This window comes from Coregonus lavaretus, assembly GCF_964263955.1.
Source record: "Coregonus lavaretus genome assembly, chromosome: 3".
Classification (NCBI taxonomy): domain Eukaryota; kingdom Metazoa; phylum Chordata; class Actinopteri; order Salmoniformes; family Salmonidae; genus Coregonus; species Coregonus lavaretus.
Genome location: NC_139990.1, coordinates 61,882,398 through 61,909,152, shown reverse-complemented (window position 1 = coordinate 61,909,152; position 26,755 = coordinate 61,882,398). Strand labels below are relative to the sequence as shown.

Genomic DNA, 26,755 nt, shown 5'->3' with positions numbered 1-26,755 from the left:
ATGTGTAATAGAGGTTGAATTGACGTCTGTACCCAGTGGGGAGAATCTTCAATTGGATGAGACCAAAGTGTTCTCTGAAAGAGAGTGGCAGTACTGTAGAGAACTGACTGGCCATCACACGCTGTCATCTTGGTTCAAAAGAAAATGTGCCTTTGATTTGAGTTCTGTCTGTGTGCATGTTTTTATTTTGGCCATCACAGGCTTGGCGACGAAAGAGACTAATATTGACAATGCTCTCATCTTGGGTTAAGGTATAAACCGACCTTTCAAATATCATGTGATCCTGGATGTCTCTCTTCTAGCCTCTTCCTCCCGCTCGCTGTCTCTCCCTTTAGGAGAATAAGGCACTACTCATGAAAACATGGCACTTACATTTACGTCATTTAGCAGACGCTCTTATCCAGAGCGACTTACAGTTAGTGCATACATTATTCTTTTTTTATTTTTCATACTGGCCCCCCGTGGGAATCGAACCCACAACCCTGGCGTTGCAAACGCCATGCTCTACCAACTGAGCTACCTCCCTGCCTTACCCAGGACATCATTGGATTGCTTCTAGTGAATGGTCACAGGGATTCGCATGTATGAGAAACAGCCGTAAGGGGACAGAGGTAGCACAGAGGGTGGCTTGGGAACAATATAGAACCCAATGAATCACTGGAACAGGCAGAGAAAGTGGGATGGGAGGACTTTCCCTTCTGTTAAGGGCAGCAGGGCAAGGGAAGCCTAGTCTGAAGAGGTAATTATCAGGGTCTGGAACACACTGACAGTAATGATTCACAACAGGGAGGAAAATACATAATTTATAATAAATAAAATACATTATTTTTTTTAAAATTAATAAAACCACCCTGGGTGAATGACCTGGCCCTCTCTGTGACAATCTTTAAGGTGAAGCCTTATAGTTTCCTGGTTTTGAAGAAGAAAACCTAAAAGTACATAAACAGTTCAAAATTGACCTTTTCTTTTCAACTCCACAACCTGGCATCTGGTCCAGATCAAAACGATCAACTGTGGAGGCGGAAATCTGCTGGTAAACTAAGCAATATGCTAATTATACGCTTGCATCCTACTTTGGCCGTAAACGGTTGTCAGGAGCAACAGTACCATATCATTTTGTGCTGGTAAAAAGCTATGTTGTGAATGTGAATACAGCCTTTTACACAAATATGACAGTGATAATCATACTTAAGTCAAGTAAAAAGCTCTACATTTTCTTAAATGTCATCATAATTCACAAGGACATACAGTACTGTTATTTTGGTTGTGAAATCCTTATTTAAGAGCTTTAAAGAAGGAGAGAAAACACTTATCGACCATCAACATGGCTAAACGATTTATTACTGAAAATATTCAAGATATCAGTGCTTCAGTTCAGTCTCCAGTACTGTAGTTATTGCTTTACAATAATCTCTGTCTGTGGTCCTCAGCTGTCTAGTCTACAACAGGGAATAACACAGGTGAACTGGTTTAGATGGCAAAGGCATGTTTTAGCTCAGAATCCTTTTCTGGGGAGTGCTGATGTCATAGATGGAAGAGTCTCTTGAAATCCACTGTTGTAGATTGGTCTACTTAGAAACCAACATACGAGTGGGACTTTCTGAAATCGGATGTTGAAACCTGGTATACATTACGATAGGGCTAAAGATAATGTCCCACCATGCAGGTCAATAGGTCTTCTTCCAGGAGCGGATATAGAGCTGGATGGGGATCAGTGGGTTTCTTTTCTGTAGGCTGGGATGGAACACATCAAAGTCTACCTGCCGCACCTTTTGAAGGTAGTCCTCCAGCACCACCTAGAACAGCAGCCAGAGAGAGGGAAACAGCATCAACACACCTGTGTGTGTGCGTTGTGTGTGTGATAAAGAAATGTGTGAGTAAGATATGACTAAAATGTCACACCCTCAGTTAAACTAATAATGTATGACTATTAGTAGACTAGAGCTTAGAGAGTTAATCAAATGGGCTTATATAAGATGCATATTTGCCCAGCAACAGAGTATTTGTGTCTTGTACTTAGGCAAGCAGAAGTGCAAAACGTTGAAACCAATAACAGGAGACCGGTTTCAAAAACAGATGTCCCCACACAGGGAAGGGGAGTGAGAGGCTTGCAGAATATTGTGAGAACAGCGATAACTATGTATGGGAATAGAGAAAAAATGCAGCCTGCCCGAGCAAGGAGTAGGCTATGATAAGAACATGCGTGTGTATGTGTGTATGTGTGACCTGATGGTCAGGAGAGCAGAGGATAACCACATGAGCTAAACCCAGGTGTGAGTTTACAAGATGTGTACAGTGGAAAAATACAGCCCGCCTAAAGCGGGGTGGGATTTTTCCTCTGACGTGTGTGTATAAAAAGATTGCGTGTCCATTTTGGGACAGAGCGCTCTCATGAATAAAGGCTGACCATTGCAGAAAGTTTTTTTTGTTTAATTCATTATTTAAAACTAGAGATTTACAACCTCTGGGAATTATTCAAAGATTTAAGAATTAGTTGACTTCAACCATTGAGATAACAAAATTCTCGTGACAGTGTGTCAGACCTTATTCTATACATGTGGTAGCAAGCGTGAGCGTCATCTCAGGGCTCAGCAAAGTGCTTTCTCTTTGCCCTAGACGCACAAAGCCAGCCAGGCGTAAAACATATGATTCAGCAGCTGAGAGGAAAGAGCCTTTTAAGCATCAGAACAGAGGAACATAGTTATAGCACCGGCAGCAATAGAACATTATATTTGTGGAAATTATCCTGGATGGAGAGGATAGAAGAGGAACACAGAACTGAGTGTATTAACGCTCTCTCTTTCTCTGATTACCATCATGCCCCTGCTGGTTGGCGCACTCAAGCATCGTGACCATCCACCCTTCAAAACATAACACACGATGCGGGCCATTTGTCTACCTCGAATTCTTCACCTTGGCCTCATTCTCAAGGCTCTGGTTATTATGTTCTGCCCTTCCTTTATTGCTCTCTTTCACACCCCTTCTCTGTGGGAATCAGACTGCTTTTGAGAGTGCCCGTGGTAAGAGCCCATAATGCAGTCCCTTGGTGGTCTGTCTGGTGCGATTAAATTGGAGCATTAAAAGGTCTGTCTGGCCTCCTGATGGAGAGCGTGCTGTGATGGGAGGGAGGGATAGGTTAGACAGAGAGACGTGAGGATATTGGGAGGTGGTTGACGAGGAGAAAGGACCATTCAACAGATGCTGCTCCTCCTTATCTAGGTTCAGATGAACACGATTGGAGGATTAATAAAAAAATGATTGATAAAAGAACTTGAAATGAAACTAACACGCACACCTGGCCTCTTCCCTGGTGCCAGGACTAAAGAAGCCCCATAGTTCAGTTAATGCGTCTTGTCTGGTCAACGTTTCAGTAAATTTGACCCTTTTCATGATGTTACCTCATTCAGTGACCACAACCTAACCCAATACATACTAATGATTCTTGTAAAACAACAACAACCCACCGTTTGGAGGAAGGCAGGGAAGGCGGAAGCTGGTATGTTCTTGCTGAATGATCTGGCCTGTGGAGACAAAGGTTAAAACGGAGTAAAATGACTAATTAACACAGGCTAATACATCTATAATCTGTTTTATAACACTTGGAGAGAGGTCTGTAAACATGCAAAATCAATGACGCATATTTTTTTATTTTACCTTTATTTAACCAGGTAAGCCAGTTGAGAACAAGTTCTCATTTACAACTGTGACCTGGCCAAGATAAAGCAAAGCAGTGCGATAAAAAAAAAAAAACACCAACACAGAGTTACATATGGGGTAAACAAAACATAAAGTCAAAAATACAAACAGAACATATACAGTGGGGAGAACAAGTATTTGATACACTGCCGATTTTGCAGGTTTTCCTTCTTACAAAGCATGTAGAGGTCTGTAATTTTTATCATAGGTACACTTCAACTGTGAGAGACGGAATCTAAAACAAAAATCCAGAAAATCAGATTGTATGATTTTTAAGTAATTAATTTGCATTTTATTGCATGACATGAGTATTTGATACATCAGAAAAACAGAACTTAATATTTGGTACAGAAACCTTTGTTTGCAATTACAGAGATCATAAGTTTCCTGTAGGTCTTGACCAGGTTTGCACACACTGCAGCAGGGATTTTGGCCCACTCCTCCATACAGACCTTCTCCAGATCCTTCAGATTTCGGGGCTGTCGCTGGGCAATACAGACTTTCAGCTCTCTCCAAAGATTTTCTATTGGGTTCAGGTCTGGAGACTGGCTAGGCCACTCCAGGACCTTGAGATGCTTCTTATGGCGCCACTCCTTAGTTGCCCTGGCTGTGTGTTTCGGGTCGTTGTCATGCTGGAAGACCCAGCCACGACCCATCTTCAATGCTCTTACTGAGGGAAGGAGGTTGTTGGCCAAGATCTCGCGATACATGGCCCCATCCATCCTCCCCTCAATACGGTGCAGTCGTCCTGTCCCCTTTGCAGAAAAGCAAGTTTCCACCTCCATGCTTCACAGTTGGGATGGTGTTCTTGGGGTTGTACTCATCCTTCTTCTTCCTCCAAACACGGCGAGTGGAGTTTAGACCAAAAAGCTATATTTTTGTCTCATCAGACCACATGACCTTCTCCCATTCCTCCTCTGGATCATCCAGATGGTCATTGGCAAACTTCAGACGGGCCTGGACATGCGCTGGCTTGAGGAGGGGGACCTTGCGTGCGCTGCAGGATTTTAATCCATGACGGGATAGTGTGTTACTAATGGTTTTCTTTGAGACTGTGGTCCCAGCTCTCTTCAGGTCATTGACCAGGTCCTGCCGTGTAGTTCTGGGCTGATCCCTCACCTTCCTCATGATCATTGATGCCCCACGAGGTGAGATCGTGCATGGAGCCCCAGACCGAGGGTGATTGACCGTCATCTTGAACTTCTTCCATTTTCTAATAATTGCGCCAACAGTTGTTGCCTTCTCACCAAGCTGCTTGCCTATTGTCCTGTAGCCCATCCCAGCCTTGTGCAGGTCTACAATTTTATCCCTGATGTCCTTACACAGCTCTCTGGTCTTGGCCATTGTGGAGAGGTTGGAGTCTGTTTGATTGAGTGTGTGGACAGGTGTCTTTTATACAGGTAACGAGTTCAAACAGGTGCAGTTAATACAGGTAATGAGTGGAGAACAGGAGGGCTTCTTAAAGAAAAACTAACAGGTCTTTGAGAGCCGGAATTCTTACTGGTTGGTAGGTGATCAAATACTTATGTCATGCAATAAAATGCAAATTAATTACTTAAAAATCATACAATGTGTTTTTCTGGATTTTTGTTTTAGATTCCGTCTCTCACAGTTGAAGTGTACCTATGATAAAAATTACAGACCTCTACATGCTTTGTAAGTAGGAAACCTGCAAATTCGGCAGTGTATCAAATACTTGCTCTCCCCACTGTATATACAGTGTGTGCGAATGTAGTAAGTTATGGAGGTAAGACAATAAATAGGCCATAGTGCAAAATAGTTACAATTTCGTATTAACACTGGAATGATAGATGTGCAAAAGATGATGTGCAAATAGAGATACTGGGGTGCAAATTAGCAAAATAAATAACAATAAGGGGATGAGGTAGTTGGGTGGGCTAATTTCAGATGGGCTGTGTACAGGTGCAGTGATCGGTAAGGTGCTCTGACAACTGACGCTTAAAGTTAGTGAGGGAGATAAGAGTCTCCAGCTTCAGAGATTCTTGCAGTTCGTTCCAGTCATTGGCAGCAGAGAACTGGAAGGAATGGCGGCCAAAAGAGGTGTTGGCTTTGGGGATGACCAGTGAGATATACCTGCTGGAGCGCAGACTACGTGTGGGTGTTGCTATGGTGACCAGTGAGCTAAGATAAGACGGGGATTTGCCTAGCAGTGATTTATAGATGACCTGGAGCCAGTGGGTTTGGCGACTAATATGTAGTGAGGGCCAGCCAACGAGAGCGTACAGGTCACAATGGTGGGTAGTATATGGGGCTTTGGTGACAAAACGGATGGCACTGTGATAGACTACATCCAATTTGCTGAGTAGAGTGTTGGAGGCTAATTTGTAAATGACAGCGCCGAAGTCAAGGATCAGTAGGATAGTCAGTTTTACGAGGGCATGTTTGGCAGCATGAGTGAAGGAGGCTTTGTTGCGAAATAGGAAGCCGATTCTAGATCTAACTTTTGATTGGAGATGCTTAATGTGAGTCTGGAAGGAGAGTTTACAGGTATTTGTAGTTTTCCACATACTCTAGGTCAGACCCGCCGAGAGTAGTGATTCTAGTCGGGTGGGCGGGTGCAAGCAGCGTTCGATTGAAGAGCATGCATTTAGTTTTACTAGTGTTTAAGAGCAGTTGGAGGCTACGGAAGGAGTGTTGTATGGCGTTGAAGCTCGTTTGGAGGTTTGTTAACACAGTGTCCAATGAAGGGCCAGATGTATACAAAATGGTGTCGTCCGCATAATGGTGGATCCCAGCGTCACCAGCAGTAAGAGCGACATCATTGATATACACAGAGAATAGAGTCGGCCCGAGAATTGAACCCTGTGGCACCCCCATAGAGACGGCCAGAGGTCCAGACAACAGGCCCTCCGATTTGACACATTGAATTCTATCTGAGAAGTAGTTGGTGAACCAGGCAAGGCAGTCATTAGAGAAACCAAGGCTATTTAGTCTGCCAATAAGAATGTGGTGGTTGACAGAGTCTAAAGCCTTGGCCAGGTCGATGAAGGCGGCTGCGCAGTACTGTATTTTATCGATCGCGTTTATAATATCGTTTAGGACCTTAGCTACTAGTTAATCAATTGCTGACTACTTCAGCTTCTTTTCAATCCCCTTTGTATACAAACAAACCATAACTTGAAGCTCACAATAAAACAGTTATATATTCATCAACGTTAATTGATAATGTCAGTGTCGTACAGGTAAAAAACGCATTGTAGTAGCCATTAGCAAAAACGACTGATCCCACATGAGAACACACTATCAGAGCCCTCCATTTTCTTTTACCAGGACTGATGAAAAACATAATTGAATCAAATCTTATTGAAGACTTGGTTTTTCAAGCAAGCAGTAAATCTGCTTGGCAAGAACAGCCCACCAAATAACTTTGGAGGAACACTGGGCTGTCCTAATTTCATGAGGGTACATACGTGTTGTAGGTGTACGTGGGCTTGGCTGGCAATGTCATACACCACGTCTCTCACATTCTGTTCCCGGCTCCCTCGGATGAAGTCCTCCTGGGAGGCTCTGTGCTGGTGGTGACACACACACACACACACACACACACACACACACACACACACACACACACACACACACACACACACACACCTTTGTTCACACCACTTATTCACACAGGAGAGATTTGTTCCTTCAAATCACTAATCTAAAAACAATTGTTCATGCTGAGAGCATATGGCCTCTAATGGGGTGAATAAACTGAAGCTCTCGATAATTATCTCCATTATTCACGGCATGTACAGTGAGGGAAAAAAGTATTTTATACCCTGCAGATTTTGTACGTTTGTCCACTGACAAAGAAATGATCAGACTATAATTTTAATGGTAGGTTCATTTGAACAGTGAGACAGAATAACAACAAAAAAATCCAGAAAAATGCATGTCAAAAATGTTATCAATTGATTTGCATTTTTATGAGGGAAATAAGTATTTGACCCCCTCTCATTCAGAAAGATTTCTGGCTCCCAGGTGTCTTTTATACAGGTAACGAGCTGAGATTAGGAGCACACTCTTAAAGTGAGTGCTCCTAATCTCAGCTTGTTACCTGTATAAAAGACACCTGTCCACAGAAGCAATCAATCAGATTCCAAACTCTCCACCATGGCCAAGACCAAAGAGCTCTCCAAGGATGTCAGGGACAAGATTGTAGACCTACACAAGGCTGGAATGGGCTACAAGACCATCGCCAAGCAGCTTGGTGAGAAGGTGACAACAGTTGGTGCGATTATTCGCAAATGGAAGAAACACAAAATAACTGTCAATCTCCCTCGGCCTGGGGCTCCATGCAAGATCTTACCTCGTGGAGTTGCAATGATCATGAGAACAGTGAGGAATGATCTCAAGGCAGCTGGGACCATAGTCACCAAGAAAACAATTGGTAACACACTACGCCGTGAAGGACTGAAATCCTGCATCGCCGCGCAAGGTCCCCCTGCTCAAGAAAGCACATATACAGGGCCGTCTGAAGCTGCCAATGAACATCTGAATGATTCAGAGGAGAACTGGGTGAAAGTGTTGTGGTCAGATGAGACCAAAATCGAGCTCTTTGGCATCAACTCAACTCGCCGTGTTTGGAGGAGGAGGAATGCTGCCTATGACCCCAAGAACACCATCCCCACCATCAAACATGAGGTGGAAACATTATGCTTTGGGGGTGTTTTTCTGCTAAGGGGACAGGACAACTTCACCGCATCAAAGGGACTATGGACGGGGCCATGTACCTTCAAATCTTGGGTGAGAACATTTTACATTTACATTTTAGTCATTTAGCAGACGCTCTTATCCAGAGCGACTTACAGTTAGTGAATGCATACATTATAAAAATTTAAAAAATCATACCCCCCCGTGGGAATCGAACCCACAACCCTGGCGTTGCAAACGCCATGCTCTACCAACTGAGCTACATCCCTGCCGGCCATTCCCTCCCCTACCCTGGACGACGCTGGGCCAATTGTGCGCCGCCCCACGGGTCTCCCGGTCGCGGCCGGCTATGACAGACCTGGATTCGAACCAGGATCTCTAGTGGCACTGCGCCACTCGGGAGGCACATAACCTCCTTCCCTCAGACAAGGCATTGAAAATGGGTCGTGGATGGGTATTCCAGCATGACAATGACCCAAAACACACGGCCAAGGCAACAAAGGAATGGATCAAGAAGAAGCACATTAAGGTCCTGGAGTGGCCTAGCCAGTCTCCAGACCTTAATCCCATAGAAAATCTGTGGAGGGAGCTGAAGGTTCGAGTTGCCAAACGTAAGCCTCGAAACCTTAATGACTTGGAGAAGATCTGCAAAGAGGAGTGGAACAAAATCTCTCCTGAGATGTGTGCAAACCTGTTGGCCAACTACAAGAAACGTCTGACCTCTGTGATTGCCAACAAGGGTTTTGCCACCAAGTACTAAGTCATGTTTTGCAGAGGGGTCAAATACTTATTTCCCTCATTAAAATGCAAATCAATTTATAACATTTTTGACATGCGTTTTTCTGGATTTTTGTTGTTATTATCCTGTCGTTCACTGTTCAAATAAACCTACCATTAAAATTATAGACTGATCATGTCTGTCAGTGGGCAAACGTACAAAATCAGCAGGGGATCAAATACTTTTTTCCCTCACTGTATAACGATTGTCAGATCTTAGTTCTCTCTCCTTTAAACTGTTATTATGGCCTCAGGCTGCCTTGAGGTCTGTTTACTGCACTGTGGACGTCAGCCCCCTGATAGACAGAAGTTGTTTAGAAACAGAGTAGAAGTCGGATAGTTTGACAGCAAAAAATAAATAAACAGGGTAATCTGAATCTTATTCCACAAATAAGGAGTTTAGTTTGATATAGTTTAAAAATAATATGATGACAAGGAGATTTGTATTGCCCAAAAGCACAAGGCGGTCGGTGTCTGTAGACATCCTGCTACACATGTTAGCTTGACAAACTAAACAATCAAGTCGGGTAACTTCAATACTATTTGAATGCAATGAAGCTTGGTATTGCAAGTTATTAGCTAGGCTAGAAGCTATTGTCAAGCAATGGGAGCAACAACAACAACAACAACAACACAGGAACATACAGAGGTTCCAATGCCAAAGCCTGTATAAATTTAACATCACCACGGACAGAGGCTGCGGTAGTTAAATCCCCAGACACCAACAGTCCCTTCCGTCCTTCCAACCAGAGCAATGAACTTATGACCGGATGAAAATAATTGGAAAATTGCAAAGCACTCACTGTCCCTTAATGACACAGGAAGTGGAGAAAACCCACCAGGCTTTAGCAAGCTTTAACATTGATGGAGGTAGGGGGAAAAATCATAGATGGACTGTAGGGGGAAACTCTAGGGGGCTTCAGTTGAGCTCATGACTAAACCTTTATGATGTTACAACAGCGCCCCCCAGCTGCCAAAACATTAGTAATAGGCAAATGAACTGGAGGCCTCCATAAACCTGATGAGGTCACTAACCTTCTGATGTCACATCATAAACCACACAGCACACAGTCCCCTGTCACTCCAGCTGTGGCTCAGAGGCCTTGGTGACAGATGGCTCAGACAAAGGCTGTGAATTTGCCTTGTAACTACAGCCAGTGCATTGTCATGGGGTTTCATTATAACTGTGCCTCTGGCATGCTCCATTTGGAGTAGTGACACACTCACTCACTGTGTGGATAATGCCAAACCAGTCTAGCAGGAATATCCTGTGACATAAAGGCCTGTGTGTGTGTGTGTGTCTGGAATCGCAGTATGGCATCCATCTGTACAAAACGTCACCAGCAGGAAAGTCATAATTTTGATACCTCTGCTGCAGATATGGTCACTCACCAGCATGCAGATGTCCATAGGTAGGTAGACTTTGCGTCTGCTGCTGTTGTAGGGTGTGGCTCTTAGGCACGTCACGATCCCCTGGGCCTTACCAATGTGGCTGGCAGCATGATCAGCATGGACATCTTTCACACCTGGACAAAAACACACACAGAAGGAATCAGGGAAGGCAGAAAATTACTAAAGTTAAAACATTGCACCACTTTTAAAACAAATAAATAAACTCTATTGAATTAAATATGCTTTGTCTAGGTACAAGAAGAATGTGTCTTCTAGTTTACCCCAGAAACCTAGTTACTATTTTTGATTGACTAGGGCCATGCTAAAACAGACACTGTTCTCTTGTATACATAATTTATCACAACAATGAAGAGCACACACTTTGATATTAATAACTGGGAAATGCTTTCATGCCGAGTGCACTGTACTTGAAATAGGTTGAGGCTTTGAGTCAGATGTCTCTTCTAGTCAATTAGACTGGAACAAGTGTGACAGGTTCCTTCGCAGAGGGGGGCAAATAAATGACATTCCACAAGAGAAGATGCGAATGATTCACAGAAACGCAGGTATTTGAGATGCAGAAATTATGCCACTTAATTAATCCCTCAAGTGAATACAGCTTGACCTGCTTCTAAGTCTCCCTCTCAAGTCATAAAACAATCTGCATGTTCAAGTAATCATTATTTTGTATACAGTGCATTCGGAATGTATTCAGACCCCTTTGCATAAGTATTCAGACACTTTACTCGGTACTTTGTTGAAGCACCTTTGGCAGCGAATACAGCCTCGAGTCTTCTTGGGTATGACACTACAAGCTTGGCACACCTGTATTTGGGGAGTTTCTCCCATTCTTCTCTGCAGATCCTCTCAAGCTCTGTCAGGTTGGATGGGGAGCGTCGCTGCACAGCTATTTTCCGGTCTCTCCAGAGATGTTCGATCGGTTTAAGTCCGGCCTCTGGCTGGGCCACTCAAGGACATTCGGAGACTTGTCCCGAAGCCACTCTTGCGTTGTCTTGGCTGTGTGCTTAGGGTTGTTGTCCTGTTGGAAGGTGAACCTTCGCCCCAGTCTGAGGTCCTGAGCGCTCTGGAGCAGGTTTTCATCAAGGATCTCTCTGTACTTTGCTCCGTTCATCTTTGCCTCGATCCAGCTGCTGAAAAACATCCCCCACAGCATGATGCTGCCACCACCATGCTTCACCATAGGGATGGTGCCTGGTTTCCTCCAGATGTGACGCTTGGCATTCAGGCCAAAGAGTTCAATCTTGGTTTCATCAGACCAGAGAATCTTGTTTATCATGGTCTGAGAGTCCTTTAGGTGCCTTTTGGCAAAGTCCAAGCATGCTGTCATGTGCCTTTTACGCAGGAGTGTCTTCCATCTGGCCACTCTACCATAAAGGCCTGATTGGTGGAGTGCTGCAGAGATGGTTGTCCTTCTGGAAGGTTCTCCCATCTCCACAGAGGAATTCTGGAGCTATGTCAGAGTGACCACCTCCCTGACCAAGGCCCTTCTCCCCCGTTTGCTCAGTTTGGCCGGTCTAGAAAGAGTCTTGGTTGTTCCAAACTTCTTTCATTTAAGAATGATGGAGGCCACTGTGTTCTTGAGGACCTTCAATGCTGCAGAAAATGTTTGGTACCGTTCCCCAGATCTGTGCCTCGTCACAATCCTGTCTCGGAGATCTACGGACAATTCCTTCGACCTCATGGCTTGGTTTTTGCTCTGACATGCACTGTCAACTGTGGGACCTTATATAGACAGATGTGTGCCTTTCCAAATCGTGTCCAATCAATTGAATTTACCACAGGTGTACTCCAATCAAGTTGTAGAAACATCCCACGGATGATCAATGGAAACAGGATGCACCTGAGCTCAATTTTGAGTCTCATAGCAAAGGGTCTGAATACTTATGTAAATAAGGTATTTCTGTTTTTAATAAATGTGCAAAAATGTCTAAAAACCTGTTTCCGCTTTGTCATTATGGGGTATTGTGTGTAGATTGATGAGGAAAACATTTATTTAATCCATTTTAAAATAAGGCTGTAACGTAACAAAATTTGGAAAAAGTCAAGGGGTCTGAATACTTTCAGAATGCACTGTACATACACAGTATAATGTGACTGTTCCTGTCAGGTTTTTCCAAATAGGGAAGGAGCAGAGTCATAGTCATCCATTTCTTTGGCTCTATGGAATCTATTGAGAATTCACTTAATGTAGAGTGGAAATGATGGGTAATTTCTGTTGTCCAGCCTTTCAACAAAAATCTACAGGAGTTCAGTGGCTATATTGACTCATTCTTATGACATTTTCAATGTGCAATTAGGCTTGGAGCGCTCTGTAACGCCAGGCGTACATGGTATCATTAGACAAGGCACAATTAAAGTTCCCGAGCAATATTCCATTAGGTGGCTGCAATTCTCATCTTTCTCATTTTAGTCAATGTGCTGCATTGGCGAGCACGATTCTCATCATTTCTAAGAGGTACTTCATTGGAAGATGTTTTTTCCCCCTCTGGAACAGAACAATGCACATGCTGTACACTCTGTTCAGTCAGTGGAGTCAAGCACAAACGCAAGCACACACACATACTCACCTAAACTCTCCAAAAGAAGGTACAGTAGTGAGGCCTGGGTATTCTCTGAATAGGTCTCCAACTCCTGGAGGTTTCTATAAGCTCTGTCTTCCATGTCTTTCTCCTGTTGGCAACAGTAGAGACATACATCAAATAAATGAAACATAACTAGAATTGAACCCACACAAATCCATGACCTAAAATGCAACATTTGCTTACTCTTTCAGAGATTATCCTAAGCATCCACCTCTTTGTCAGGTAGTGTTTCCTCACCGCCTGCAAAAGGAGATATTTGAAGATGTTTAAAACAGTCCATATCAAATGCATTGGAAAAGCTATGTTTAATGCTATGCAAAGTCTAAATGATATCCTGTAGACTATAATAGCCGCAATTACAAATCCAGCACTGCAGATGTATTAATGAAAATGAAAACAGAAGATGTCTACTCCAGACTGACCCTCCATAGTTCTGCACTGACAGGCTGCACTGGGGGGTCGTCCCTGTAGATCTCCTCCACTGTAGTCTTCCAGAACTGCATCCGCATCAGACCTATGGTCTTCTGGGAAACAGAGTCCTTCACCTTGGAGTGAAACAAAAAGCGAGGGTTTTCTCAATTCCTTCAATCTTCATTGAATAAAGTTTATACTGTTAGGCATACAGATTTGCACGAAAAATATCTTGCTTTACAAGACCATTCCCTCACTGTTGTTATCCATGTTTATATCTAGGTCTATAGGTTGATGTACTATTCTAGACATAACAGCATTTGGCCTATTTATTGCCTTACCTTCATAACTTACTACATTCGTACACACTGTATATATATATTTTCTGTTTGTATTTTTGACTTTGTTTTGTTTACCCCATATGTAACTATGTGTTGTTGTTTTTAATCGCACTGCTTTGCTTTATCTTGGCCAGGTCGCAGTTGTAAATGAGAACTTGTTCTCAGCTGGCTTACCTGGTTAAATAAAGGTGAAATAAAATAAAAAATTATCTTCAATAGCAGGATGCCTGAACATCAACACTTAACACTGGATATGTACAGTGAGGGAAAAAAGTATTTGATCCCCTGCTGATTTTGTACGTTTGCCCACTGACAAAGAAATGATCAGTCTATAATTTTAATGGTAGGTTTATTTGAACAGTGAGAGACAGAATAACAAAAAAAAAAATCCAGAAAAACGCATGTCAAAAATGTTATTAATTGATTTGCATTTTAATGAGGGAAATAAGTGTTTGACCCCTCTGCAAAACATGACTCAGTACTTGGTGGCAAAACCCTTGTTGGCAATCACAGAGGTAAGACGTTTGTTGTAGTTGGCCACCAGGTTTGCACACATCTCAGGAGGGATTTTGTCCCACTCCTCTTTGCTGATCTTCTCCAAGTCATTAAAGGTTTCGAGGCTGACGTTTGGCAACTCGAACCTTCAGCTCCCTCCACAGATTTCCTATGGGATTAAGGTCTGGAGACTGGCTAGGCCACTCCAGGACCTTAATGTGCTTCTTCTTGAGCCACTCCTTTGTTGCCTTGGCCGTGTGTTTTGGGTCATTGTCATGCTGGAATACCCATCCACTACCCGTTTTCAATGCCCTGGCTGAGGGAAGGTTGTTCTCACCCAAGATTTGACGGTACATGGCCCCGTCCATCATCCCTTTGATGCGGTGAAGTTGTTCTGTCCCCTTAGCAGAAAAACACCCCCAAAGCATAATGTTTCCACCTCCATGTTTGACGGTGGGGATGGTGTTCTTGGGGTCATAGGCAGCATTCCTCCTCCTCCAAACACAGCGAGTTGAGTTGATGCCAAAGAGCTCCATTTTGGTCTCATCTGACCACAACACTTTCACCCAGTTCTCCTCTGAATCATTCAGATGTTCATTGGCAAACTTCAGACGGGCATGTATATGTGCTTTCTTGAGCATGGGGACCTTGCGGACGCTGCAGGATTTCAGTCCTTCACGGCGTAGTGTGTTACCAATTGTTTTCTTGTTGACTATGGTCCCAGCTGCCTTGAGATCATTGACAAGATCCTCCCGTGTAGTTCTGGGCTGATTCCTCACCGTTCTCATGATCATTGCAACTCCACGAGGTGAGATCTTGCATGGAGCCCCAGGCCAAGGGAGATTGACAGTTACTTTGTGTTTCTTCCATTTGCGAATAATCGCACCAATTGTTGTCATCTTCTCACCAAGCTGCTTGGCGATGGTCTTGTAGCCCATTCCAGCCTTGTGTAGGTCTACAATCTTGTCCCTGACATCCTACGAGAGCTCTTTGGTCTTGGTCATGGTGGAGAGTTTGGAATCTGATTGATTGATTGCTTCTGTGGACAGGTCTCTTTTATACAGGTAACAAACTGAGATTAGGAGCACTCCCTTTAAGAGTGTGCTCCTAATCTCAGCTCGTTACCTGTAAAAAAGACACCTGGGAGCCAAAAATCTTTCTGATTGAGAGGGGGTCAAATACTTATTTCCCTCATTAAAATGCAAATCAATTTATAACATTTTTGACAAGCGTTCTTCTGGATTTCTTTGTTGTTATTCTGTCTCTCACTGTTCAAATAAACCTACCATTAAAATTATAGACTGATCATTTCTTTGTCTGTGGGCAAACGTACAAAATCAGCAAGGGATCAAATACTTTTTTCCCCTCACTGTATTGGACATATGACCATCCCATTGAGGATTATAGTATCATCATTTCCAATATATGCATATATATTCATACAGTGCCTTCAGAAAGTATTCACACCCCTCAACCTTTTACACATTTTGTTTTAGAGCTTGAATTTAAAATTGATTAAATTGAGATTTTCTTGTCACTGGCCTACACACAATCCCCCATAATTTCAAAGTGGAATTATGTTTTTCTAAATGTTTACAAATTAATAGAAAATACCTGAAATGTCTTGAGTCAATAAGCATTCAACCACTTTGTTAAGCCAAAATAAGTTCAGGATTAAAAATGGAATAAACAAGTCACATAATAAGTTGCATGGACTCACTCTGTGTGCAATAATAGTGCTTAATATGATTTTTTAATGACTACCTCATCTCTGTACCCCACACATAGAATTATCTGTAAGGTCCCTTAATCAAGCAGTGAATTTCAAACACAGATTCAACCACAAAGACCGGGGAGGTTTTCCAATGCCTCGCAAAGAAGGGCACCTATTGGTAGATGGCTAAAACGGTTAAAAGCAGACATTGAAAATCTCTTGAGCATGGTGAAGTTATTAATTACACTTTGGATGGCGTATCAATACACCCAGTCACTATAAAGATACAGGCGTCATTCCTAACTCAGTTACTGGAGAGGAAGGAAACCGCTCAGGGATATCACCATGAGGCCAATGGTGACTAAAACAGTTACAGAGTTGAATGGCTGTGATAGGAGAAAATGGAGGATGGATCAAGAACATTGTAGTTACTCCACAATACTAACCTAATTGACAAGAGTGAAAAGAAGGAAGCATATACAGAATACATATTCCAAAACATGCATCCTGTTTGCAATAAGGCACTAAAGTAAAACGGCAAAAAAATTGCCTAAAAAATGAACTTGGTCCTGAATAAAAAGCGTTATGTTTGGGGCAAATCCAACACAACACATCACTGAGTACCACTCTTCCTATTTTCAAGCATGGTGGTGGCTGCGTCATGTTATGTGTATGCTTGTCATCGGCAAGGACTAGGGACTTTTTTGGGATAAAAATTAACGGAATAGAGCTAAGCACAGGCAAAATCCTAGAGGAAAACCTGGTTCAGTCTGCTCTCCAACAGACACTGGAAGACAAATTCACCTTTCAGCAGGACAATAACCTAAAACACAAGGCCAAAACTACACTGGAGTTGCTTACCAAGAAGATAGTTAATGTTCCTGAGTGGCTGAGTTACAGTTTTGACTTAAATCTGCTTGAAAATGTATGGCAAGACCTGAAAGGGGTTATCTAGCAATCATCAACAACAAATTTGACAGAGCTTGAAGAATTTTGAAAAGAATAATAGGCAAATGATGCCCAATCCAGGTGCTCAAAGCTCTTAGAGACTTACCCAGAAAGACTCACAGCTGTAATCGCTGCCAAAAGTGCTTCTACAAAGTATTGAATCTGGGGTGTGAATACTTATGTAAATGAGATATTTCTGTATTTCATTTTAAATACATTTGCAAAAATGTCTTCACTTTGTCATTATGAGGTATTGTGTTTAGATGGGTGAGATTTTTTAATATTTTTTTTTATCCATTTTGAATTCAGGCTGTAACACAAAATGTGGAACAAGTCAAGGGGTATGAATACTTTCTGAAGGCACTCTGTGCTGAACTTGCTGGAATACCTGCCTGAGCCAGCTCAACATTGAAGGCCCTCAGGGCCAGTGAGGAGCGCCGGGCATCCTCAGGGAGAAGCAGTGAGGACACAAAACCGTCATAGTCCCGAGACCTAGGGAAACAAGACAGTGGACACAGGCAAGTTAATTGAAACACGTAAAGTGCAATACTAGTGGTGGACTAACTTCTTCACAATGAAAACATTGGATGCAATAACACATACAACAAAAACAAACAACTAACCAGGGTTGGGGTCAACTCCATTTCAATTCAATATATACACTGAAATTCCAATTATCTTCAATGCATTTCAATGAGGAACATTTGGAATTTGAATTTATTTGGTTTACTTTCTGAATTGATAGGAATTGAACCCAACCCTGCAACTAGCTGTACAATGTAGCCAGTGAGAGAGAGACAATATAGCCAGTCACAGAGGGCCCATGCAATTTGTGCATAGAAGGATGCTTGCTAGTCATACCATTTAGAACAATATTTAGCTAGCTAGCAAGCTGCCTTGCTTACCTCACAATATCGATACAGTATTTTTCGTTGTGCTGCGACTCTGCAGTCGAGTTTGTTGAAGCTCGTAGACATTTCACTTCGGTAGGTCGTTGAATACAAATAGCGTGTGGCAATATCTTTCTTTGGAGTGAGTGAAACACCGAACATTTTGTCGTTAATAATCCATGCTTTGCACTAATGCCAGATGCCATGTTGACAACATACCCTTCAACTTTCACCCTTACCTTGTGTCACAACAAAAGTATTCCTCCCTATTTCATTTGTGTTCCGCTTGATGTTGTATTTTTAAATTCAGAACAGTCGTTTTAGGTAAAGTATTTGTCTCAAGGAAGATCATTATTGGTAATTTTGCTAATTTAGCGAAAAATATGTGGCAGCTACAACTGTGCATTTCAGAGTGTAATTTATAGTGGACGTTTGCAGCAGGCAATGTAAACAGAACATAATGTGCTCTTGTCTTGGCCACGTCATATGTCAGGGTCATATGACTTCCTCGCAATGATTATAGCATTTAAAAAGGAGAGTGTGGCAGGGGCACACTTTCAATGTCAATGCTAATATCATATGGCAACACTTTCAGTGAATTGTCAATTTGCGTTGCTCCTGCTATGGCTTGGTATTTGGCTGTCGGAGTGCAAAAATATTGGGTAAGGGCCGTCGTTTCTAGCTAGCAAAACTTTCAAAATCAGACTCAGAAGTTAGCACGCGCTAGCCAGCTCGCTAGCTAGGTTGGTTGTGCTTGTACTGCTGTCGCAAGGACAGGAATCTTGTCAGGACAGCATGTCAGGAGGACACCGCACTCATCTGAATACTAGTCCCGTGTAACTCAGTTGGTAGAGCATGGCGTTTGCAACGCTAGGGTTGTGGGTTCAATTCCCAAGGGGGACTAGTATGAAAATGCATGGACTAAAATGTATGAGGATAGTATTCCATGCCAATGTTCTGCCAGGTTTAGGGAATTGTAAGCTAGCTGCAATGTAGAAAATAGAAAAAATAAAGCAAAACCCTTCAATGAGTGGGTGTGTCCAAACTTTTGACTGGTACTGTATATATACATGCAATACCAGTCAAAAGTTTGGACACCTACTCATTGAAGGGTTTTGCTTTATTTTTATTATTTTCTACATTGTAGAATAATAATGAAGACCTCAAAACTATGAAATAACACATGGAATCATGTAGTAACAAAAAAAGTGTTAAACAAATCAAAATGTATTTTATATTTGAGATTCTTCAAAGTAGCCACCCTTTGCCTTGATGACAGCTTTGGTATTCTCTCAACCAGTTTCATGAGGTAGTCACCTGGAATGCATTTCAATTAAAAGGTGTGCCTTGTTAATTTGTGGAATGTCTTTCCTTCTTAATGCGTTTGTGCCAATCAGTTGTGTTGTGACAAGGTAGGGGGTGGTATACAGAAGATGGCCCTATTTGGTAAAAGACCAAGTCCATATTATGGCAAGAACAGCTCAAATATGCAAAGAGAAACGACAGGCCATCATTACTTTAAGACATCTTGAAGGTCAGTCAATCTGGAAAATGTCTAACTTTTAAAATTTCTTCAAGTGCAGTCGCAAAAACCATCAAGCGCTATGATGAAACTGGCTCTCATGAGGACCGGCACAGGAAAGGAAGACCCAGAGTTGCAGAAGATAAGTTCATTAGAGTTACCAGCCTCAGAAATTGCAGCCCAAAGAAATGCTTCAGAGTTCAAGTAACAGGCACATCTCAACATCAACTGTTCAGAGGAGACTGCGTGAATCAGGCCTTCATGGTCGAATTACTGCAAAGAACACTACTAAAGGACACCAATAAGAAGAGACTTGCTTGGGCCAAGAAACACGAGCAATGGACATTAGACCGGTGGAAATCTGTACTTTGGTCTGAGTCCAAATTTGAGATATTTGGTTCCAACCGCCGTGTCTTTGTGAGACGCAAAGTAGGTGAACGGATTATCTCCACATGAGGTTCCCACCGTGAAGCATGGAGGAGGAGGTGTGGGGGTGCTTTGCTGGTTACACTGCCAGTGAATTATTTAGAATTCAAGGCACACTTAACCAGCATGGCTACCATAGCATTCAGCAGTGATACGCTATCCCATCTGGTTTGGGCTTGGTGGGACTATCATTTGTTTTTCAACAGGACAATGAACCAACACACCTCCAGGCTGTGTACGGGCTATTTGACCAAGAAGGAGAGTGATGGAGTGCTGCATCAGATGACCTGGCCTCCACAATCACCCAACCTCAACCCAATTGAGATGGTTTGGGATGAGTTGGACCGCAGAGTGAAGGAAAAGCAGCCAACAAGTACTTAGCATATATGGGAACTCCATCAAGACTGTTAGAAATGCATTCCAGGTGAAGCTGGTTGAGAGAATGCCAAGAGTGTGCAAAGCTGTCATCAAGGCAAAGGGTGGCTATTTGAAGAATATAATATTTGATTTGTTCAACACTTTTTTGGTTACTACATGATTCCATATGTGTTATTTCATAGTTTTCATGTCTTCACTATTATTCGACAATGTAGAAAATAGTTTAAAAAATAAAGAAAAACCTTTGAATGAGTAGGTGTCCAAACTTTTGACTGATACTGTGTGTATATATAACTATATATATATATATATATATATATTTATTTTTTTTACTTATCATTGCTAATGTGAAATATGAGCATTTTTCATGCATAAAATAACTCATCCCCTATTCTTTACAAAATTATATTGTTATTATCTAAAGTACAAATCTAAAGTCCATAGTAAAGTACACAACATGTCATTTAATTGAGGCAGAGATGTTTCTTCTCAGCATTTGAGCTCAACCCATCTTGAAGGTTCCAGCAGTTGCATATCATCAACACTAGAGAGCAGTGTTGGATAGTGCTTGTATCTCAAAATATATCAATCAATTCCTAGTAATCAATTCTCAACTGAAGTTTATGTCCGGTTTTTACAGACCCTGTCTTTACTTTGTTACAACAACCTCTCCAGCATTTAATCTCATCCTATCAAGTAGCATAAGCTGCCATATGTTGTCTAATGGCATAGAAGACCCATTGAAGGTCTCAAGTTAAAGCTGCAAAATGTAACTTTTTAGGCGACCCCACAAAATTCACAGAAATGTGAGTTATAAATCTGTCACTCTCATTGAAAGCAAGTCTATGAAGGGAGATGTTTTATGTGCCCTATTTCTATGCTTTCCGTTGAAAGTTTCAGTTTTGCGTCCTTTACTTTCAGTTTTGTACACCCAGCTTCAAACTGCTAAAAATACAATATTTGTGGTTATGGTAAAGTTATTTCACAGCGGTTTAGATGGTACAATGATTCTCTACACTATACTTGCTTGTTTTGTTACTTAAAATGAAATCAGGCGCAATTTTGCATAGTGTGTCTTACATAGTGCATCTTTATTAACCGTTACCTTAACCATTTCAACTTCAATGGGGTCACATAAGAGTTGAGACGTACCAAGGAACCCGGATAGCAAAGACCTTGGTCTGAAGTGGCCCACGGCTTTTTCTTCTGGAAAACATATTTAGTTACATGACCAACAATCTTTTATAATCTCTTATAATAAGTCAATTGTTTGTGAGAGTAAAGTGTTTTTGTACTTAATTCAATAAATGTGTGACTTTTACTTTAATGAAAAAAGTTGTAAACATTTTCGCTGCAGATCTTGATTTCTTTTAATGTAGTTTTTCTATTTTGAATCAAGTATAATGCAATATGAGCTCAGGACTCAGGATAAGTGTATCATCATGAGTAAATAACTGGGTATTTGTTCTCCACAGTCCCTCGTTGGACGATGACCTCCTATCTCCGTACCCCTACGGCCATAGCCATGGACCCTCGCACTCTCACCGACATGTCCGAGACTGCCAGCCCGTTGTCCATGGCAACGTCACCCACCAGACCTGGCCCGCCAGCAACCACACTGGGGTGCCCGTGGCTGAATCCAAAGTCTTTGTCTCGGACGTCCCTGGCACAACCCGATGGGTCACAGGTCAGTGGAGGAAATACTCATTTTGAAAATACCCCTAAAATATTCAGCAGTTTTAAATACCATACCCTTAAAATATTAGGCTTTTGTCAAGTGAGATTCTGTTCAAAATGTTTTGTAGTGTATATAACCTCTAAAATTAAAAAATGATTTCCTCCCTGCCACAGGTCACATGACAGTAGTCCACGACCCCCTGAGGACGGTGTCTGTGCTGGAGCCTGGAGGGCCGGGGGGGTGCGGGATGAACCAGAGGGAGGCGGTGGAGGAAACTGCTAGAGCCGGCAGGTGTCTCTATGCCCAGAATGGAGGGTTCTTTGGTACTAAGAACGGGGAGTGTTTGGGGAATGTAGTGAGTGACGGGGTGCAAGTGAGGGACAGCGGAGGGGTGCAGAATGCCCAGTTTGGCATCAGGAGGGACGGGACGCTGGTGTTTGGGTAAGAGCTGCCGGTCTCGTTACATTTCCTTCTCAATCTCTCTCTGTACCTCCAATTTGAGCTCCATTTGTGGTTGTAATGTTTATAATTTTTAACATTTGGAATTCATGACTTTTTCTAGACAAATGCTGTCAAGGCTTGTAGTTGAGGTTGTGGAACAATGACAACAGTTCTTATGTTTATTTGCTTTAAACACAAAGGCCTTTATTACATTCTAAGATTATTACTCATTCTAAATTATCGCAAGTCTTATCTCCCTAACAGCAATGCTTCTTTGTTTTTCCATCTGAAACGTTAATGAACTGGCACAAGCCATACCTCTATGCCCAAAAATAGCCACCCAATGAAAACAACACATGCACACGCCACAAGAACCCTATAGCGTAATATGACGACTACTATCGAACATAATCAATTAGATTAGAACGGTACTCCCTGTTCCCTGGAGAAATGTGTTGTTTTGACCTGTCAGTCATTCCTTGTAGAGTAATGGCTCTACCTTGGAATTGTCCTGTTTCCCAGATAAGGGTGCTGGAACAGACTGCTGGTTGGTTGTTGTGGAGTGGCTGATGTAATATCATATGGGTAGAATCACCAAAGCATTCACTGTGTCCAATGTGCCCCCCACACCTCATCGATTTTTAGGGCTGTCAACACTAAGCTATTTAACTGTCACAAATTGAAGTACAAACATTTACTGTGGGGCCAACAAGGCTAGCCAGGTGAAAATACTGATGTGTACAGAGATTTAGGATGCACTTGAGCTTTTGGCTGCTTCAGCCAACATGTTTTATCTCACTAGATTGCTGAATGTACCGTTTTTAACATGAGTATCTAAGTATGTGATCTCATGAGCACATTGTTCCACAGTTGGTTATTCCTTTCTTGAGATATGACTGATTGGTGTTATTTGATGCTGATTGGGGTTAACTTGACTTTTTCCTTATCTTTGTCCCTGCTTTTCCCTCTCTCTACGTCCCTGTTTCTCTACTTCTTTCTGTCTCTAGTTATCTCTCTGAGGAGGACGTACTGGATGAGGCCAATCCCTTTGTGCAGTTGGTCAGTGGGGTGGTGTGGCTGCTCAGAGACAGCCAGGTCTACATTAACCAGAGCATAGAGGCCGAGTGTGACCGTACACAGGAGACAGGTAGCTACTGCAGGTTATTGAGAATGTCTTCACAACTTAGCCATACTTACTTAAAATGGTAGAGATGTATGTAGTTAGTTAGGTGAAAGTCTCCATTAAGTGCAGATCTAGCATCAGCTTACTCAACCATTAGATTAGGAAGTTAAAAGCAGAACTGGCCTTATGTCAGCACTTAGTGGTAACTTTGTCCTTGACTTGATGAAGAAATGTTTTTGGCTTCACATGACCTGTATAACATGGTGAAACCCTGTTTGCCAGTTCTGGCTAAGTAAAAACACCAATTACGTATTCTATCAAATTCAGCCAGTTTGCTTCAATTCAATTTTCATGCATTTGATCCCGCAGGGAAATTCCGACATTTTGTGGACGTGGTGTCGGCCAGGACAGCGGTTGGTCACGATGAGGAGGGGAAACTGATCCTGTTCCACATTGACGGACAGACTGACCACAGAGGGTAAGAATGGAAAAGAGATGAGGTGAGAACAGGGAGGGGGAGAATGGAGGAGGAGGAGAAGAGGGCAAGGAGATAGAGGGGTGGGGAAGAAAGAAGATAGAAAGGGTGGGAAATAATACAGGTGTAATTGGATGAGAGTGAGAAGAAGTGGAAAGAGTATTGTGGAAGAAGGGGGAATACAGTGGGAGGGAGAGAATTGTTGGTCAAAGTGATGGCGAGCGAAAGGAATGAGAGACAATGCAGGTTGGACAGAGAGGAGAGGTGAGGTTATAGGAGGCAGAAGTGGGGCCATTTAGGCATATGAAAGGAGAGAGATGGGGCTAAGTAATAAGGCTCTGATCAATTCTATTGATCTGGCTTTATTTGCGCCAGTGCAATGAACAAATGACCTCATTGACCTAGAGATTCATGAGTTTATGTTAAAGACATGGCTTTGGAAAGACAACAAGGGGACATGTCTGTTCATGTCCATGGCCTCTCCACTCAATATCAGGTATGTGGTCCTCTGTAGCTCAGCTGGTAGAGCACAGCGCTTGTAACGCCAAGGTAGTGGGTTCGATCCCCGGGACCACCCATACACAAAAAAAATTATGCACGCATGACTGTAAGTCGCTTTGGACAAAAGCGTCTGCTAAATGGCTTATTATTATTATTATTATCAGGCCATATAAAGTCAATAAATCTTATCTAGTCGGCACAGTCTCTCGGTGCATATCAGACCAACCATTTACCTTCTCCCACTTAATTTACCTTATTTTTCACACAACTGACATTGCTTCAGCAATCCTTATAGATTTGTTTTGCATTAAATGCAAGCACCTTTCTCCTATATGGTCTTACGGTACTGTACTACTAGTGGTATTGTACCAACTGTTCTCTCCTCTCTCTAGCATGAATCTTTGGGAGGTGGCAGATTTTCTGAAAGGTCAGGGGGTCATCAATGCCATCAACCTGGATGGGGGCGGTTCCTCCACCTACGTGGCGAATGGCTCAATGGCCAGCTACCCCTCGGACCACTGGTAAGCCAATCAGAAAGCTTATGTCACACGTTCATTGCAATGACATTACAAGGTTTATGCAGCTGCTTATTGTGGCTTTTATTTTAGTCAAATGTTGTTGCAAATTACAGATTGCAAATTATAATATTCATTCTATCTCACCTGCTCTTTCTTTGTCTCCCCATCTCTCTCTCTCTCTCTATTCCCTCCTTCAGCGTCTCAGACCCCATGTGGCGCTGCCCTCGGCGGGTCTCCACCATCCTGTGTGTCCACCAGCCCCAGTGCCAACCTGAGGACTGCAGCGGGCACGGGATGTGTATCGATGGGCACTGCCAATGCCAGGAGGGCTGGAGTGGGACAGGCTGTGACACCCTGGTGTGCCAACCGCCCGCCTGCGGTTCCCACGGTGTCTTTACACAGGGTGAGTGATGACTGGTGAGGAGTGGGTACAGTTGTTCTCTCCTTTCTGAGTTCTGAACCAGCTCTCTGAGGTTACAATGAAACTCGTCTCTTCTCTCCTCTCTTTCTCTATTGTCTTTCTTTCTATTGTCTTGGTTTCCATGGCGACTCCTGTGAACAAGGTGTGTTTATATATGGGTGTGTGTATTGCTAGTAGTGCGGAAGGATAAGTGTGCAACCCTGATTGATTGGTGTACACCTAAAACACTTTACGGTCCCACAAAGCAAATTCCTAATGCCCTCTCAATCCCTAATTTCTCTTTCCCATTCCCCGACATTCCCTCACCTGTTTCAATAATAGCACCTTGGAGCGCTTCCAATGTTATGCCTTATTCCTAGTCTCACAGGGATAACAGTGATCAAACAAATGCTTTCCCTGTGGTCCGGCTAGAACATTCCCTCTGTACGAGTCCTGCCAATAATCTCGCTCCAAATCTCTGAATGAACAGCTGGAACACATTAGCCCTAATATGCTAAGCCTTCGTTACATCACTTCCTTGGCCCTCTGATGCCCAAATCCTGGACTGAATACCTGTTGCTTTGGAGATTAAATGAAGCCATTGTTGATGTCTTATTGTCTGTCAGAGCCTTTTCACTCTTCATGTTTATCCGTGCTGTAGTTCCCATGTATTATGGACTAGCTTATATGTGTGACAAATACATAAGTGTGACATACATATTGTGAACAGTGTATCTTCGAATCCCTAAGAAGGTCTAGGAAACCAAAACATTGGTACTAACCCCTGATGTTGCAAGCTAGAGCAGTGGTTTTCAGGAAGGAAGTTTCTTTACATTAAAGCTTTATTGTATTTTCCAGTGACATCTCATCCTGTTTCCTTGGTGTCTCCTACATCACTTCCTGTGTTCCCCTCGGAGTGTCCTCTGGGTTTCTACGGGCTGGACTGTGGGCAGGAGTGCCAGTGCCAGGACATGTGCCCATGTGACCCGGTCACAGGAAGCTGCCACGCCCTGTTCCAGGGAGAGAAGAACCACAGCATACACAGAGGTATGGAACCACCCGTAACACGCCTCGCCTACTCAGAGCACAAGTAGTTGCAGTAACTAAACATATCACAACATACTGCATAAAGAGGTCTCTAATGAGTACTAATAGTTTCGTAGATGTCGTACTGTAAAGTGTCTTGTACAGTATGTGGACCACTTCATTCTAAGCCTGCTTGCATAGGTTTTCTCCCAAATATGAGTTCTGTTTTATTGGTTCCCCATCATTACATGGTACAGACATTCAGGCGATGTTTCAGTTGGCTGTATGTAGTCTAGGGCTGTCCCCGACCAAAAAATAATAATCTTGGTCGACCGAAG

General features: G+C 42.7%; 2 protein-coding genes across 4 annotated transcripts in view; one reads left to right on the top strand and one right to left on the bottom strand.

Moving 5' to 3' along the window:
• Positions 1-856: 856 nt before the first annotated feature.
• Positions 857-26,755, bottom strand: part of LOC311126543 (NADH dehydrogenase (ubiquinone) complex I, assembly factor 6-like) — a 308,710-nt gene continuing 282,811 nt past the window's right edge. The window contains exons 1-9 of one of the 3 annotated variants that reach the window (XM_084158533.1): positions 17,945-18,163; positions 17,428-17,531; positions 13,553-13,675; positions 13,314-13,370; positions 13,116-13,218; positions 10,528-10,661; positions 7,128-7,229; positions 3,465-3,521; positions 857-1,796 (exon numbers count right to left, since the gene is read on the bottom strand). In XM_084158533.1, the coding sequence (XP_084014659.1) occupies positions 1,668-1,796; positions 3,465-3,521; positions 7,128-7,229; positions 10,528-10,661; positions 13,116-13,218; positions 13,314-13,370; positions 13,553-13,675; positions 17,428-17,448 (726 nt within the window). In that variant the 5' untranslated portion in view covers positions 17,449-17,531; positions 17,945-18,163 and the 3' untranslated portion in view covers positions 857-1,667. Of the gene's footprint in view, positions 1,797-3,464; positions 3,522-7,127; positions 7,230-10,527; positions 10,662-13,115; positions 13,219-13,313; positions 13,371-13,552; positions 13,676-17,427; positions 17,532-17,944; positions 18,164-26,755 lie in introns of those variants that run through there. The other 2 variants (XM_084158532.1, XM_084158534.1) reach the window with 2 other exon arrangements.
• LOC311109715 (N-acetylglucosamine-1-phosphodiester alpha-N-acetylglucosaminidase-like) overlaps positions 18,454-26,755 on the top strand; it is a 29,019-nt gene continuing 20,717 nt past the window's right edge. The window contains exons 1-8 of the mRNA XM_084152687.1: positions 18,454-18,591; positions 21,731-21,942; positions 22,107-22,374; positions 23,382-23,521; positions 23,867-23,975; positions 24,866-24,994; positions 25,189-25,394; positions 26,250-26,438. Of these exons, the coding sequence (XP_084008813.1) occupies positions 18,509-18,591; positions 21,731-21,942; positions 22,107-22,374; positions 23,382-23,521; positions 23,867-23,975; positions 24,866-24,994; positions 25,189-25,394; positions 26,250-26,438 (1,336 nt within the window). The 5' untranslated portion in view covers positions 18,454-18,508. The remainder of the gene's footprint in view (positions 18,592-21,730; positions 21,943-22,106; positions 22,375-23,381; positions 23,522-23,866; positions 23,976-24,865; positions 24,995-25,188; positions 25,395-26,249; positions 26,439-26,755) is intronic.